Raw genomic sequence first — 18,660 nt, forward strand, 5'->3', positions numbered from 1 at the left:
GAATACCTATGTCTGAAACTCCCCGTCTCCCTGCCCCTTGTCATATCCTAGCTATTTAATTTGGGGCAATTTAATTTTAGTCTCCCTATGTGTCAGTTTCCTTATTCATAAAATAATAAAAACTGGTTGTGATTGTGATTAAGTACAACAATGCACTAAAGTACATTGCATACTTATATGCTCATTTAATGCCAGTAGTTTTTCTTGTTTTAGTTCCATCATCAATTACCATGTGATCTTTGGCAAGTCACATCAGTTCTCTGAGCCAGTTTCTTCATATACGTCGATAAAATAGGTGGTCGGACAAATCCTCTCACTCTGTCTGATTCTCCCCAGCCTTGCATCCAGGCCTGTTTTTCCTTCAAGCCCCGCCTCAGGGGTCTGGGCGGATTTCTAGTGCTAGCCACAGGATTCCCAAGACGCACCAAAGCTCTGCCTCTCCCCTTTAGAGGATATCGCTTTTTCTCTTTGCAATTGGTTCTCAGCACCTCCACCTTCCTCAATGATTTGCTTCTGATGAATTGAGAGCCCGCCCCCACCCTCCCTCTCACTGGTGATTGGCATGGGACCCGGCTCTTCCCCGCCTCCACTTGACTGACAGCTGGGCCTCGGCACCGCCCTCAGTCCCCCAGGCGCTGGCTGACTAGGGTGGCTGGGACCGTTAGCTCGCCAGGCTGGCAGGATCCCGGCCCTACTCCGCTGGCTGCCGGCATGGAGACGATGAGAGCACAACGACTGCAGCCTGGAGTGGTCACGAGCGGAAGGGGCACTCTTCGAGCGCTGCGACCGGGGGTGACTGGGGCTGCGGCAACCGCCGCCACACCCCCAGCTGGCCCCCCGCCGGCCCCACCGCCCCCTGCACCGCCCCCGCCCCCGCTTCTCCTGTCTGGGGCCCCAGGGATGCCTCTGCCACCCGGTGCCGCAGGCAGCCCGGCTGTGCTGCGGGAAGCGGTGGAGGCTGTGGTGAGGAGCTTTGCCAAGCACACGCAGGGCTATGGCCGAGGTGAGTCTGAGAGTCTTGCCTCCAGCGGGACACCCTCTGTAAAGGAGCCTTGCTCCCACAGTCCTCCGGTTCGCTTTTCCTGGCGTGAAGCCCTCACATGCATTTCCTTTTGGGGAATTTCCTTCTGGGCTACACACACACACACACACACACACACACACACACGCATAGACTTTATGGAGTTAATAATATATTGTCCGGGTCCCCTATTTCCAGATGGTCCTTTTTTCCCCCCAACCTTTTCTGTCAGAAATGGAATTCTTTCTGTACCTTACTTAATGTTTTAACATCTTTCTACCTTTGAGACTCAGTCTTCATTGTGTGGGATTCCATCCTTTATCTCAGATCCAAGATATTTCTCATCCATACCCTTTCAGTCTTTCTGATCTTAGCAATTCCTGGACTGCCCTGTTAAGTTACTCCATCTCCTTAGCCTTGACTTTTTAATTCTTTACTTACAGAGTAAAGAATTTCCTCTGAAAAATTCACGCTGAAATTTCCAGTGCAACTTCTGATTTGCTGCCTTCCCAAGTCACAATAATTGTGCCTTTATATCTGGACCCATACCGTTGAGCCCATGCCAGCTTCCTGTGACTTAGTAGCTCACTTTTGTGTCTTTTTTAGTATGGAGCCTCACAACTGTGGCCTCTGTCTGTCTGGCTCTGCTTTCCTGGCCCTTGCCCAGGAACTGAGGATAAATCCCAGGCCTTGGCTCTCTAAATGCTGAATTCTGTGGAAATGAGCCAGGTAGAAACCCTATTTTGGTTAGAATTCTCCAACTTAAAAATGCCTAATTTCTGGGAGGGTGTATGTGAGGATTTTCTTTGTTGTTTTTGTTTAACCAGCATAGAATTTCCTGTCTGAGTTTTAGTTCCAAATTTATAGTTTAAGTAACAAGGAATATATGAAGGGTGTGGGATTCAAAATTTAATTCTGAAATTTCCTAGACATCACTTCTTCTTCTTGTCCAAGTCCTCTTTGGTCCAGAAGTAACTACATCTTTAACTTTCTAGTTTGATACAGAGAAAAATTGCAGGGCTTTCTCTTTAGACAATAATGAGGTTTTGTTTTTGTTTTTTTGAGACAGTATGGTGAAAAGAACACATACTGGCTTTGGAGATTTGTCACTTGCTAGCTCTGTCTTTGGGTGAAGAAGCAATCTCACTGAGTTTCAGCTTCCCCAAGGGTTATGATGTGGATTAATTGAGATATTGCAACTGAAAACATAATGAGTACTTATAATTATCATCTCAAATTAATTGATTCATATTCTTTAAGAACATGTCTTATTTTCTCCCACTTTTAAATCCTAATGTTGTAAACCTAGGATTCCAATGAAAATAGATTTTTAGATCTCATTTGCTATGTGTGCCTAATCGTTAATTTATTGGTTTCCTTTCATTTTTCATACAATTTGAATTCCTACCATGGGGCAGGTACTTTGGAAGATGCTGGACATACAAATGGATATGATTCTGAAATTCATCATGAGTCAACATAGATATTTTTCTAGTTTAATTCATAGGCTTAACAAGGCTATGTGATGGAATGGTCATCAGCTATTGTCCTGCTGCTTCAGGTCTTTTTAAATCAAGACCAAGGGGAAATCTTTGCCTCTGGGCATAGGAATAGCCAGGAGTGGTCAACCTAAATCTGAATTCTTCCTCTGGGAAACTTATTGGTGTTCATTAAAATTAGAGAAGAATGTACCCTTTTTTCTTGTCTGTTACCTGGAGATCCTCTGGCTTGGCTTTCAAACTGGATGTTCTATAAAATCTTAATTTCCTTAGAAAGGATGAGGGAACAAAGGGATTGTGCTGACAAAGAGCAATCACTCAGGCTTTAGAGTCTGTGGTGATTCTCTCCTCCAATCTCCACACCTCCCGTCACAGTCCTCATTATTCTCGAGTTTCCCATTTCCAGTCTGGGTGTCCAGCCAGTACTTTACAAGAGTTTGGCAGATAGTTCAGCTTTAGGGAAGCAAAATCTCTGCCGATTTGGCTCAGAAGTCCTTCGCCACATGGAACCACTTATTCTGCTTCGACTAATAGGCAAAGCTGCCATTGGCATGTACCCACATACCCGTGTGACTGATGGCATGGTAATTGGGGGATGGCTGTATTCCCCCCAAAACAATTTACTTTGGTCTCTGCCCAGATCATTCTCTGATCCAACAATGCCTTGCACATCATCCTCAATTCAATCCTTCATCTTCTTTCTGTCTACTCCAAATTCATCCTTTCCAGTTCAGTCTTTAAATTTACTTTCACTCATATTGGATCCCAGGATTTAAGCAAAAAGCTCTTCTGTTATTTCACCTGTTTGTCTTTTATCTCCCCTTACCCTTTACCTGCCTGAGAGACACACATAGTTCAATAAGCTACTAGATCTTAATCAGTTTACAGTGTATAGGATTTGGGATCAGAGAACCTGGCCCCTATCAAATACTGGCTGTGAAATTTTGGAGAAAATCTTAATCTCTCTATGCCTCATCTGTTTAATTTATTCATTTAACAAATATTTATTAATTACCAGATGCAGTGGTGAACAAGGCAGATATTTAGTCTGTATCTTGATGGAGTTCAGTCTGCTTCCCAGATCATGTGTGAGGATCAATGGTGTAATAAAGTAGGATAGTACAATAAAAAGAGGGTTGGCCCTGTAAACAAATGAATATTGTTTCTAAACCCTTGTTCTGCTACTTCTGGCCTGTTCCTTGTTTACTTTTTAGTGAAATGGATATTATCGTATCAATTTTCATAGTTTTGTGTGGATTAAATGAAAATGTGAATGTCAAGCATGCAGCACATAGTACTCAATGAGTGATTGCTATTATTATGCATTTGGAAATGCTTTGAAAACTGTATATATGATAGGCTTTGTTAACATTACCATTTTTCCTTGCCCCTTTTTTTTTCACATAGCTCATAGACCTTCTCTCATGTTTGACATCTGGCAATCCCTAAACTGGCATGATTGAGCAAGTCACTTTCCTTGCTTTATGACTGGTACATTTCCCTCTGCAAGCCTGCTCTCCCATTGTGTTACAATAGGGCTATGTGATTGGAGATTTTGCCCAGTTACTCTACTAAGGTGAATAAATGAATCTTGTGTAATATTTTCTGTTTAATTTTTCCTCTTCCTCACCACAGGTTCTTTTCCTATCTCTTATTGGAGTTCAACTGATTTGCCTGAATATTTCCAATTTTTGGAAATGTTGAATTAATTCCCGTATTAGTTTCATATGGCTACTGTAACAAATTATCACAAATTTCACTGCTTAAAACAACAGAAATTTATTCCCTCTCAATTCTGATAGCAGTGAAGTCCAAAGTCAGTATCACTGAGCCAAAAACCAAGGTGTTGGCAAGGAGGTGTTCTCTCCAGAAATTTAGGGGAGTGTCCATTTCTTGCCTATTTCAACTTCTATTTTTTTTTTTCTTTTTTTTGGGTGCTGGGGATCGAACCCAGGGCCTTGTGCTTACAAGGCAAGTACTCTACCAACTGAGCTATCTCCCCAATCCCTTCAGCTTCTATTGACATTCCTTGGCTTGTGACTGATTCTCTCCAATCTCTGCCTTCATGCCTTTTCCTCTTCTGTATTTTGCCAAATCTGAGCTCCCTCTTATAATGACATTTTTTAATTGCATTTAGAGCCCAACAGGATAATCTAGGATAATCTCTACACCAAAGATTACTTAACCTAAACACATCTGCAAAGTCTTTGTCACATAAGGTAATATTCACAGGTTCCAGGGATTAGACATGGACCTAGGCAGAAGGTATTCAATCTAGCATAGTCCCCTACTGAAGTCACTGTTGCTTTACAATCCTTCCCTTCCAAAGAGACTGTGCATTATAAGCTATTCATTTTAAAGCTATCCCCTTCAAAAACGGAAATAAGACAAAATACAGTTAACTAGCTTACCTATGTTCCATAATAACTTGAATTAAGGTAGGCCAGCCTATTCTCACAAACCTGTATGATCAGGGAAAACCTTTTTACTTACTTAGTTTCATTATCTATTTATTATCTTTTTATCCCTGCTCCCTTACCACAATTTTGTATTTATTATCATTATGTAAAAACTTTCTGTAGTTTCAGGTGTCGCTTTTTGTTTTTTAGAGATTGAACCTAGGGTTTCAAGAATGCTAATTGTCTGTACCTCTGAGATACATCCAACCCCCAATCCCCCATGTGTTGTTTTAGTATTTTCATTCTGGTGGACCTATGATCTTTACCTCTCATACCACTTAGACACGCATCTAATATTTTATCTTCTAAAGGTAGAAAAAATTATTCTCTCTTGTGTTGTTATTAAACAGCATGCTATAAATATTCCTCATGTCTTGGTCTTTCTTGTCCCTTTCAGCCCAGCATCTGTCCTTGCCTTCCAGAAAACAATTATATCTGCCAATATGTTTGTTTCCTACCTCACTCTTCTTTACTCATATGTAAACCATTATATTCATGATTTCTCACAGAAAATAAAACTAAAGACACCACTCCTACACACAGAAATGCTCACGTGCATATATGTATGCATGTGCACGTTACTTACCAGTTTTAGGGGGTGTTGTGAACCCCCATGAAGTTCAGCTATGGACTGGATCTTGAGCACTGGATTAAGATACCCAAATTGAAAAGAACATTGGCATCAGGACATTTAGATTCATGCCCCAAATGTCACATCTGTGTGACCTCAAGCAAGTCATCTTCCCTTCCTTAGTCTTAGCTCTAAAAATCACTCTATGAGCATTTTCAGTCACTCATTAGAGCATTTCACTCAGCTCTAAAAATCACTCCATGTGAAGATCACAATTAATTACTTTTTTTCCTGATCATTTTGTGCAGTTTTTCATTTCATACTCACATTTCTGAAGTAAGACTTCCCATTTTCTATGGATTTGAGTAATATTAAAAGACAGTCTTATACTTTGTAACAAGAGGGATTTCACTGGATCTGGAATAGACATATGCTTTTTACTAGGACCTTCCCAATTACTGTGGTCTCCTCCCCTTCTCCTTTATTCCACTATTCTCCCTGTTGTTTACATGTCAAGAAAGCTGTCACTCAGTGCATTGTGCTAAATTGTCTCAAAGAGGGAACTGGGGCTGAAAAGATCTCAATGGAAAGAACGAAGATGGATAAGCTTGCTGGGCAGTAGTGACCTTTAAAGAGCCCTTGCCAAAACTAAGGGTGGGAAAGAGAATGGTGCCTTTTAATAGATGAATGAACATTCTAAAAAGTCAGTTAAATAGAAGGTATTAGAAAAGAGCTTATTCTGTTTTTCAAACTGGCTAGAATATGGGGTCCGTGTTTCAGTTTTAGAGCAGGTGAGATAATGTTGGTCACTAGATTTTGAACACTTGCTGGCAGGGACTATGTTATTCTTTGTATCTCTAATGACTACAGTAGAGTTGTGTGCCTATTAAATCTCAAGTTTTGCTTAATGAAAATATATTGATCAGATCTGCTATATGGAGCGTAACTGACTGACAGCCTCAGCTACTGCCCTCTTTAAGTCCATCTCCACTTTGCACTGAGGCCAAGCTTGTTGCACACTGTTCCCAGCCAATGACTGAGCATAACAAGAGTATTAATTGAGGCACATCTTGTTAAGTTTGATATGAGGACCTCCCACTGGCTTGGCCAAACCTTTCTTGGTTAACACTGCAGTCTAAAACACTCATACCTAAACCTCCTTCTTCCCCTCTCTTCTACATGTATCAGACCCTCACCGTGATCTGAAGGCTTTCCCTACCTTCTCCTACTTCCTCTCTAGAAAATCCTTTACATGTCTATCCCACTTTGATGTCTTCTTGGCAGACCTGAATTAGCACAATATGAAAGAATGAATGAGTCTTTGTTGTATGTAATAGTGGGAAAGTGGTCATGTTGCAAGATATTGGAGAGCATGTGCGACATTTTATTATGAGGCCTTGAAGCCATTTGAAATGTTTGGAAAACATTCAAAGGAAAAATGATGTTTTCTAAAGGTACAATGATCTCATCCCTCCTTATGTTTAAAATTCTTCAGTTGCTTCCCATCTCACCCTGGGATAAAGTCAATACTCTGACAGGGCCTACAAGGCCCTACCTGGTCTGGTCCCTACCTCCTTTTTCACCCTCATCTTGCATTACACTTCCCCTCACTCTCTCTTTTGTAGCTGCATTGGCCTTATTTTAGTCCCTTTATTTACCATGTTCCCTGCTGTCATACAACCTTTGGACATGCTATTTCTCATGCTCAGAGCACTATTTTCTTACCTTTTGCCTGATGAATTCCTACTTACACCTCAGCTTAGATATCAACTCTTCAGGGTAACTTTTGACTTTCTTTACTAGATCAGATATTCCTACATTGTCTACTATCTATCCCTCCTAGCTCTTATGACAGTTGGAACTTTATGTATGTTTGAGATTATTTAACATCTTTTTTCCTTTTTATACTGGGTGCATATTATACTCCCTCTTTAGAATATATGCTACTATTATAGCTTAGGATAGCCTATTATAGAGAAAGTGCTTACTACCTATTTGTGGAATGATCGAGTATTTCTAGGAAGTATTCTGAAATATGGGATCAGATCTGGAGTTTGATTTTACCCTACTTAAATCTAATAAGTTAACCAGTTACTGTTTCTTGGATGTTGACAGAAGTCAAGAGATTTCTGGGTCAGAAAAAAGGACTATTACTCATTGCACATAGGTAACATGAGCATCATGGTGCATGAGTTCCCCTTGTCTCCCAAGTCTTATGTGGCAGACACAGGTGGATGCTTATACAGGCCATAGGTTACGTCATGAGAGGAACACTGAACTTGGGGAACTGCCATTTTATAATAAGCAGTAAGCAAGATTGTTCTTTGTCTCAGAGGGAGGCATTACCTCATCCCTCAAGGTTTATAGCTGTAAACACAGTCTTGAGAAATGACCCAAGTGAAGATCACGCAGGACTTTGCAATCTTGGCATGCCCAGCAAGGTGTAAAGGAGTAGAAGAGACCCATGAAGAAGTGTTTCCTGACATACAGTTCCTCCCCAAATCATTTATACCCAATTAAAGCTTCAGAAAAAAAAAAAGAGTCAGAAGAGAATCAATCCTCCCACTCTATTTCATAGTTTAGACATATTATTCCAGTCTGGAAAGGGAATGTGATCATTGGTTTGCTCACTAGAAGCATAAGCTTGAGAATGGCTAATAGTGCCATATTTCCTTGAACAGTGGTATTGCTCAGTGGTTTAAGAACACTTCATTAGATAGTGATCATGGTCTGCTGACCTTGGAAACTATGCCTCTGATTTTAAGTATTTTCTTTTGGTATCTAGGACAAAGCAAAGTGTGACCTAGAGAGTTGGGGAGAAGATGGTGGGCATATTTTGGTCTTTCTACGCAAATTAGCTTGAATCACAGTCTAGGTTGATTAATTTAATGACTTTTTTGCTTGTTTGTTTTGCAGTGCTGGGGACTGAACCCAGGGCAAGTACTGTATCACTAAGCTACATCCCCAGCCTCAATTTAAATGGGTTTAAATGGTGATGGATAGGAAGTTAAAGAACTCTTAGTGTATGTACAGATTACAGGTACCATACTGAAGTATAGCACCACTTGGAGGTGTTCTTGTTGCTGACTTAACTACTTCTTTTTCTTTTTCTTTTCTTTTTAATAGTGAATGTGGTAGAGGCACTTCAGGAATTCTGGCAGATGAAACAGTCCCGTGGGGCTGACTTGAAGAATGGGGCTCTAGTGGTTTATGAGATGGTTCCCTCCAACAGCCCTCCCTATGTCTGCTATGTCACCCTACCTGGGGGAAGTTGTTTTGGGAGTTTCCAGGTAAGAGTTGTGAGACAGCAGTAATAAAGCTGAATCTTAGGTGCTAATAAGAACTTTATCACTTTAGTCATTAAATCTCTGCCTGAAATCACATATTTGAGAACCTAAACCAATCTGGGCAAATCATTTTGGCAAGCATCTGAGGCTCAATGGATCATAAAATCACCTTAGTTGTTTTTCTTTCAGCCTGTAAAAATCAAACCCTTTTTGATTTTGCACAGTTATGAATATGCCTTTACTGAATATATCAGATTATTAGAATTCAACCTTTATTCTGATCAGGGTCCTTTATTGCATTCCAACTTCTTGCTGTGTCTTCTTGAGGATCTAGAACAATATTCCTTTGTCCCTCAGCCCCCAGTAGTTTTTCACAGGTATTTACTAAAGAAAGCAATATTTGAATTCTCTAAGAGATCAAAGGGGAGTGGCTATGTATGGTGAGATGAGGGATTCTTCATCATCTAAGATGCAATTAAAATTTTAATTCCCCTGATTGCCCTCAGTTTTCCCATCTATAACAAGAAGAGACATGTTATGTTGTTTCTTTCTGGTATTTTTGTTGTCATGATTGTTTTGTTTTGTGGGGGAAGGCACCAGGGATCAAACCCTTTTTTTTTTTTATTTTGGTGGTGGTGCTGGGGATTGAACCCAGGGCCTTGTGCATGCTAGGCAAGTACTCTACTAACTGAGCTATATCCTGTCCCCCCAAACCCAGGATATTGTGCATGCTAAGTCTACTTTCTTTCTTTTTTTTTTTTTTTGATGGTACTGGGGATTGAACCCAGAGGCTCTACCACTGAGCTTCATTCTTAAGCAGTTTTTGTTTGTTTGTTTGTTTTTTGTTTGTTTGTTTGAAACAGGGTCCCTCACTAAGTTGCCCTAGGCTAGTCTTGAACTTGCGCTTTTATACCTTAGCCTCCTAAGTACCTGGGGATCACAAGCGTGTGTGACTGCATCTGGCTTATGCTTTCTCCTATTAGAGAATAAGATCTTTTCTCCTCTTTCTCACCTCATCACAGTGCTGAATAATTATTTAATAATTTTATGGTAATGCCTATAACTGAACCATTATAGTGATTTGATTTCTCTTATTTTCTGAAAGAGTAGAATTATTTATTTATTTATTTATTTTTTAGCTCACATATTTTATATCCGCTTTGGTAGGTGAAATTTTTCCTGGTGGTTTTCTTCACAGATAACTTTTTCAGAAAAAGCACTAATGAGCAGAGTAGGCAAGCAGATTAGAAATAGAAAAGTAGAAACAGAGAAACTGAAGAAGCCAAAAGACTTAGGATTAATATGTGAAGTTCCATATATTGTCTCAGAACTGTCAGCTAAAGAAAGTTAGAAATTATTGATAATAAGGATGGTAAAGTAATGAACATATCCTGGTCTACTTTTTAAAACTGCAATATAACTTTCCTTCTTTCCTCTAATCTTAAACATAAATGACAAAGGCACAAGGCCTTTGATGCAGACAGTGAAGGTAAGTTATAAAGGAATTCTATGGTAGCCAGGAATCTGAAGTTGAAAGAGTTAAGACTTCTGAAAATTGTACTTTCCCTATGATAACCTATGTTAGATATAATATAAAAACATGAGTTAATTTCTAAGTTTTTCTTGCTTTCCTTTCCTAGCCACCTCTATTCTCCTTGCTTCCACTGCAGGGGGAAAAGACTAAATTTCTTCAGACCTCTTCTGGGATAGGTCCTTTGGCTCATTACATTATTGGGGAAAATGCCTGTTCATAGCTCAGAGTAAAATTTATGAATCCCAGATTGCATGAAGAGACAGGAGACCTTCTCTGCAGAAGCAGCCTAGAAACAGCTTTGTTCTAGTCTTGGGTTATCTAGAGGAATCCAAAAAATCTTGCCTGTCTACAGAACAAGAGAACAAGGTACAGATTTCTAACAGGCTGGCCAGAATCTGACTTTTGAGTAATTAATTCTGTTGACAGTTTAAACAGAGGTATTTTTTCATGTCTAGTGGTTATGTGCTGACTTCAGCAGCCTTACTCATTCTGATTCAATTTCCTATGAGCTGTAGCGGTCTCCAGTTCCTTAATGACTTCAGGATGTTGAATCAAAATTATGTTTCCAAACATCCCAACCATTTTACAATAAAAACTTTGTAAAGTGTGTTGAACACAAGATTTATCCAAAGAGTGGCCAATTGTTTTCCATTTTAAGTGTTTCCCTCCTGCTGTTTCGTCCTTTCTGTCAGATACACATGTACACATATTTTCACTTTCTCTTCCCTGTTTAGTTTTGTCCCACAAAAGCAGAGGCCAGGAGGAGTGCTGCAAAGATTGCATTAATGAACTCTGTGTTTAATGAACATCCTTCCCGAAGAATCACTGATGAGTTCATTGAGAAGAGTGTCTCTGAGGCCCTGGCATCTTTCAATGTAAGTAACTTGGAATTGGAAGGAAGGAGAGTGGGGGATGGAAAACTGATGGGTTTCTTGTTTTCTTTTCTGTCTACATCTCTGTTCTGTTTATTATCTGTTAATTTTTTGTGTGTCATATGCTCCTTATGCCTCTGTCCCTAATTTCATATCTATCTTTATATGTTTTTGTTATATAGTCTCTTTCATTGTATCTTTTTGGTGTTTAGAAATGTTTAATTAAAGACTTATGGAATTCTAGCTTTCCTTAATAAATGAAAATGGAGCTTGAATTTTGTTTTTCATAATTTTGATTTAAAACTGTAGTGACTTACTATTCTTTTTAAAATTTATTTTATTTTTCATTAAAAAGGATTTTTTTTTTTTTTTTTTTTTTGCAGTGCTAGGGATTGAACCCAGTGCATGCTAGGCAAGCACTGTACCACTAAGGTACACCCCTCCTCCCACCTTTTTATTGTGGTGCTAGGGATGGATGGAACTATGACTTTGCACATGCTAAGCAAGTGCTCTATCACTGAGCTCTACCCTGAGACCTTTTTTTTTTTTTTAAGTTATATAGAAAAGAGGTTTATTTTGACTCATGATTCTGGTCCAAGATTGGGGGATTCATCTGATGGTGACTTTCTTGCTGATGAGGTGGTACTGGGTGTTACATGGCAAGAGGAAGTGTGCGAAAGCTAGTCTTTCTGATTGTTTTTATTGTTACTTATTTCCTGCCTCCATTACTTCAAATCATTAATAAAGAACCCCTTTTTTATACAGTGTCTTTTCTTTTTCCCCTTTTAGGAATGGGGAAGATTATTTACTTCTTTAAAATGAACATCTATTCTTTCAAATGATGATGGTGATAATAATCATAAATAACAAAGGACTAGACTGGGTTTGTGGCTCAGTGGTAGAGTGCTTTCCTAGCATGTGTGAGGCCCTGGGTTCGATTCTCAGCACCACATATAAATCAATGAATAAAATAAAGGTCCATCAACAACTAAAAAATATTTTTAAAAAAATAACATGGACTATTCTAAGGGATTTTTATGTACTTTATCTGATTTGATCATCATGATAATCCTGTGAAGTATAAGTACTATTATTACCCCTACTTAACAGATGAAAACACTAAAATCACAGAAGTGAAGTTTTGCTTACAGTTATATAGTAAGTGGTAGAACCAAGATTAGAATACAGATTGACCTAGCTGAGAGGTACATCCTAGAAAAGAACACTGCCTTCTTTCTTCCTACCTATGAATGCATCAATAAGGTGATAGACCATTTTTCTGTTTCTGTTCTGTTTACATTTAGTTAAGATGTAATTACACATGCTAAATTGCTGTATTTATCAACTTTGTGGATTAGTTGTTGAACACTAAATAACAATTTGACTTTCCTTTGTTACTTAGAACCTGTCTGTTTTTCTCCCATTATTCCTTCTCCTAATCAACAGTATCTTTAGGGAAAAGCTACACTTTTATTTTATTTTCTTATATTTTTGGTACTGGGGATTGAACTCAGGGGTGCTGTATCACTGAGCTACATCCCCAGTCCTTTTTATTTTTATTTTGCAACAGTCTCTCTAAGTTGCTTAGGATCTTGCTAAATTGCTGAGGATGGGCTTGAACTTGGGATCCTCCTGCCTCAGCATCCTGAGTCACTTGGATTACAGATGTGCACCACTGCACCTGGCTAATAAAATCATTTGAAATCAAAGTCAGTTCAAGATCAGGAAAGTACATTTGCCACTCTTAAAGTCATCTAATGATATTATAATACGAAATATTGGTTTGGATTACGTGGGATATACACTAGAGTATGGGCTGTGAATTTATTTGATTGAAATTATGGTTCTACCAGCTATATAACTTTGAGCAAGTTACTTCATCAGGTCTATTTCCTCATTTGCAAAATAGGTTAAAAATTACATACAACACATAAGGTTACTGGATAAAAGATTTTTAAACACTCACCACATGTTATCAGTTTAGATGCCTTTAAATGCAAGTAACAGAAAAATCTCACATAAAATTAAGGAAATTAGCAAAGGAAGGAAATTTATTACACAGCTTTTTTTTTTTTATTTTTTTTTATTTTTTTTTTTTGTGGTGCTGGGGATTGAACCCAGGGCCTTGTGCTTGCGATGCAAGCACTGTACCAACTGAGCTATATCCCCAGTCCAGGAAGGAAATTTATTAATCTAAAATGACAAGAAGTCTACAAGTAGGGCAGATTTCATGATTGGTTGATTCTATGAATCAAGGATGTCATCATCTACAGCTAGGCATAGTGGTGTATGCCTGTAGTCCCAGTGACTAGGGAGGCTAAGGCAGGAGGATAACTTGAGCCCAGAATTTGGAGGCCATCCTGGGCAACATAGCAAGACCCCATCTTGGGAGGTGAGGAATTGAGGGGTCAGCAGGGAACCAAGTGTTGTGGTGTACTCCTGTAATCCCATCTACTCTGGTATATTCCAGATAGATTACATCTGGTATATTCCAGATAGATTACAGGTGTACCATGATATTGATCCCCTCAGCTCTCAGGAGACTGGAATGGATGAACTACTCTGGCTGAAGTCATTGTGATTGCTGGCAGCCTCTTCTATTTACCCTGTTAGCTCTACAGATAACAATTATTTTATATGTGCCATGTCAAGGAAAAGTTTGGTAAGCACTAATAAGGTGTCGTAGTGAACAATTATTTGCCTCAAATACTGAACCCTAATTTTGAAGATTACATTTTCCTTTCCAGTTAAAGCCCTCCAATTTTATGTGTTGGGGATAATTTTGAAAAATAAAAAAGGACTGGGGATGTAGCTCAGTGGTAAAGTGCCCCTGGGTAAGAATTGAGATGTATTTTAAGTATAACATAGATTTCAAAAACTCAGTTCAAAAAATGTAAAGCATTTCTTAATAATGTTATATTGACTACAATTAAAATCATATTTTGAATATATTATTAAATAAAATATACTCAAAATTAATTTTTACTATAATGTGGCAATGGGAAAAATCTAAAATTAAATATGTGGCTCATGTTTTTTTGTTGGATAGTGCTGCTCAAGATGGTAATTTCGATTGAAAATCTATTTGTCTTTTCCTTTCCTCTGTTACCAGGGCAACAGGGAGGAAGCTGATAACCCAAATACAGGGATTGGTGCCTTCCGATTTATGTTGGAATCCAACAAGGGCAAGTCAATGTTGGAGTTCCAGGTACTATTCCACTACTTCCCTGGCTCTAATAACATGGTTAACCTGATAATGTGTACATAATACCTCCTACTAATCCCTAACACATTGAGACTAAAAAGGAAGGGAAAAGAAGTAGTTAAAATATTTTTCAAAATATAAATACTTCCTTCCCCCTAGGGGTATATCAGAGTTGGTGATTAGAGATGCTTCTACAGATATATTTTGTAAAAAATTCCCCATGTGATTCTAATGCAAACTACCAATATAAAAATCACTGTCCTGGTAATACATATCTTCTTCCCCTAGGAGCTAATGACAGTTTTTCAACTGTTGCACTGGAATGGCAGCCTTAAGGCCATGAGGGAAAGACAGTGTTCTCGGCAGGTAAGAGATCTTATGGGCTAGAGGAACAGGGTCTACTGCTATGTTAAAAGGAAGCAAGCCTATGGTTACCAGGTTGTGAACATGGAAAGCCTTAAGTGCCCTCTTCACTTCACTCCTATAATCTTTCCTATTTACATATTCACTCTGATTCTTTTGCCTGCTTTGCTTCCCCCACCAGGAAGTTTTCCTTAAAAATCTCCTTGGAGGACTTAGGTACTGACTTCAGTTAGTACTCCAAAGCTAAGAGTACCTAGTCCCAGTTGGGTCAATGTGGTATGATATGAACCTTTATCTTCTCAGTGATCTTCAATTCCCCTCCCCAACTAGGAGGTGTTGGCTCATTATTCCCACCGAGCCCTGGATGATGATATTCGCCACCAAATGGCCTTGGACTGGGTGAGCCGGGAGCAGAGTGTACCAGGGGCACTGTCTAGAGAGCTGGCCTCCACTGAACGGGAATTGGATGAAGCCCGGCTGGCAGGCAAGGAGCTGCGCTTCCACAAGGAGAAGAAAGATATTCTCATGCTGGCTGCTGGGCAGTTGGGCAATATGCATTCTTCCAACTGCTAGGCATCTACCTTCATAGTCCCCATCCTTTCCAGGACCTTTTTTGTATGTCTCCTTTCTAAGACTTAGGATGATTTCTGTATATACTTTCTCAATTTTATACTTTAAAATATATATATGTATAAATTTTACACCTGGATTCCCATTTGCTAAGAAATCCCTTTTCTAATTTCCAGGTTTTGGGACATCTCCATTTTGAAATGTCTCCATTACACTTTACAAGAAAGCAGACTATCTTTGGAGCTTTGTTGGCTCTTAAACTTCCAGATTAACTCTGTGTAGTCATTTCAATAACACAATATGAATAAGCCTTCATGTCTCCCTTTAAAATAACAGGTAGGCGGAATAAGGACTATGTACCCCACCCTCACCCTCGTTTTTGCTTTTTCTTGGTCTCAAACAGGGTATGAGTAAGAAGCCTTTGACTTTGGTTTATCTAAAGCTGGACCTGGTTGGTACCTCCCCCCAACTCCATTACCTTATTCCTTTCTTTGTCTCTAAATGCTCCTTTGTTTCGAGGGTCCCCTGCACTATTATTCAGAAAGGAGTGGAAATCTGGTTTCTTATTTTTAAATCATTCCTGAGAAACTGCCCAGTAATATGAGAAAAATTATAAACACAATTTATGGGGTTACTTCCTAAGTTGCTTCTGAGTCTTTTCTATATGTTTCTGGAAGTCCAGATTTCTAGATATAATCTAAGTAAGAAGGGGGTAAGTGTTGAGGCTGGTTATCATTCAGCATTCCCTTATCACTTCTCCCCTGCTTAAACCTTTCTACCTGCAAAGATTGGTAGAAAGTAAACTTCTATCCCTACCACCACCACCATTATTTTGCTCTTTAAAAGCAATATCTGTTCCATTTGGTGAGTAAGGGCCAGGTTTCTCTCCCTACCACCAAACTGGTACTGTTTACTGCCTTAGCTGTATGTACCTTAGATTCTTATTTATTTTCTTTTTCTTTTCCTCTATATTGATTAGGATGAGTTGATTAGGGAAATAAGATAAGCTTTTGGCATTTTGGCATTTCCTAATTGGAAACTTGGGAGTCTGAAAGAGGGGAAAGAGAATCAATGATCAGCTATTCGTGTTTTTAATATGGTTCTTCTCCCCAAGTCTTTGTTGGGTGAAGTAAGACATGATCCACCGTACAGCTAGAGCATTCTCCTTTTGGAGAATTATATGTGCTAAGATAGATTTCCCCCTTGCTTCTGTGATCTCCTTTATATATTATTGTTCAGTGCACCTTCCAAACTGAGTTTGGGAAGTTTAATACTTCTGCATTTGGACTTTTTATTTATGCCAAATTTGCTTTTAGCAGTAGATTAGGAAACAGACCAGTTTGCTCTTTGGATTAGAAAACAAGATGAAAGGCAGCTTTCTTGCCTTTGGAATCATCTTGGTGACTAGTACATATGGGATCAGAGGTAAAGAATCCAGCTACAATTTTATTAGTGCTTGAAAAGGGCTTCCTGGATTCTCCAAGCCCTATCTTTGTATTTCATGAAACACATGTAAGATTGGAGTAGAGCTCCTACATTTAAAATAGGTGCATCTGTTTTTATTGATATTTATAAACCCCCCAAATCATAAACCCTCCAGTTTCTCCTGCGTTCCTTTCTCTGGGAAGAAGTGTTAAAGGGTGTGAGTTGTGGGAAGAATTGTCCTTGTATCTCCTAGATTTATTATTTTTTTCAAATACCCAAAATCCCAAAGAATTTGAGAATATTTGTTCCCTTATCTGTCCATTTTGGTGTCAAAGATTTTAGTTATCTTCTTAATGCTTTCTATGTATTTTATATGTATAATTTTATACAATTAAAATAGATTTTTGTCTAGTGAGCCAGAATGACTCTTTTCTCAAAACCTATGTATCAGAGGAGCTCTAAAATGGCTCCATTCATTTACATATTAAGTAATAATTATGAGTATTTTGGGAGCAGTAAAAATTAGATTGTATTGCTGGGGAAGGGCAGTCTGCCTTCTCTGGACATTTAAGGAGTCTGAATTTTTTTTTTCTTGGTACTAGGGGTTGAATTTTGTCCTTGGCACTTTGTCTTCAGCTCTACTCATTCCCACTCTCACAACTACAGTGGGTTAAACTTCTCTATACACATAATTCTCCAATCTATTTCTTATACCCCAACTTGTTTTGAACTTTTACATCTATATTTCTACACACTGGATATCACTACCTGAAGATGACAGGAGCACCATGACCTCACAAATCAAAAGTAAAGCCCAGGGGCTGGGGAGATAGCTCAGTCAGTAGAGTGCTTGCCTTGCAAGCACAAGGCCCTGGGTTCAGTCCCTAGCACCCAAAAAAAAAAAAAAAAAAGTAAAGCCCATTTTTCCAAACTTGCTTCTCTTTGACTCCCTAAATCCATTATTGGAATTATTATCTACCTAATTATCTAAACTAGAAACCTTAAATCCATCATTCAATCAGACACTATTTTTTTTGATTGTTTGTTTTTTTTTGGTACCAGGGATTGAACCCTTGGGTGCTTAACCACTGAGCCACATCTCCAGCCCTTTTTAAAAATTTTTTATTTAGAGACAGGGTCTCACTGAGTTGCTTAGGGCCTTGCTAAATTGCTGAGGCTGCCTTTGAACTTGCCATCCTCCTGCCTCAGGACCTCCCGAGCCACTGGGATTACAAGTGCAGGGCACCAAGCCTGGCCAGACACTACTCTTGAGTCCACCGCTTATATAAATTGCTTTGTTCATATTTACTGCTGTAGTTCATTTCTTTCTCATATCTGAACTGGACTACTGCAGTAGCTTCCTAATTGGTTTTTGCATTCATTAACATCCTTCACATTATTGTGATATTTCTTACTGAAATACTTATGACTGTGCCCCTCTTTTACTTAAACCATTGTTTAGTTGTTTTCAACCTTGAGCAACAATTCCAAAAGTTTTAGGTGTGAACCATTCGTGTTCCCTGAGATGATTTTAGGTGGTATACTTTTAGTAGTTTTTAATAGTTATGCTTTCATCTGAATTTGTAGAAGAAAAAATATTGGTTTTCCATTTATGATAGTGATGTTAAAATTTCCTGTTGGTGTAACTTTGTGTTTAAAAAAGTCTAAGGAAGAATAGTAAGCAAAAAATAACATGGGGGCTACTAACAAATATTAAAAATCGTGAGTTCTCAAAATATTTGAAGTAGAGAAATTTGGTTATAAGAAAAATTTCAAAATCCTTAGTATGGCAATTTGACCCTAAACTGTATCTCCAGATTTGTTCCCCAGTCATATGGCATCAGGCATACAGAA

General features: G+C 38.8%; 1 protein-coding gene across 1 annotated transcript; it reads left to right on the top strand.

The window, feature by feature from the left end:
• Window positions 1-612: 612 nt before the first annotated feature.
• Lix1l (limb and CNS expressed 1 like) lies at window positions 613-17,222 on the top strand. The gene is made up of 6 exons (XM_047543464.1): window positions 613-1,003; window positions 8,677-8,840; window positions 11,106-11,246; window positions 14,356-14,451; window positions 14,737-14,814; window positions 15,142-17,222. The coding sequence occupies exons 1-6, from the start codon at window positions 712-714 to the stop codon at window positions 15,382-15,384; spliced, it is 1,014 nt and encodes a 337-aa protein (XP_047399420.1). The 5' UTR covers window positions 613-711; the 3' UTR covers window positions 15,385-17,222.
• Window positions 17,223-18,660: the final 1,438 nt, after the last annotated feature.

Source organism: Sciurus carolinensis, chromosome 1 (assembly GCF_902686445.1).
Source record: "Sciurus carolinensis chromosome 1, mSciCar1.2, whole genome shotgun sequence".
Classification (NCBI taxonomy): Eukaryota; Metazoa; Chordata; class Mammalia; order Rodentia; family Sciuridae; genus Sciurus; species Sciurus carolinensis.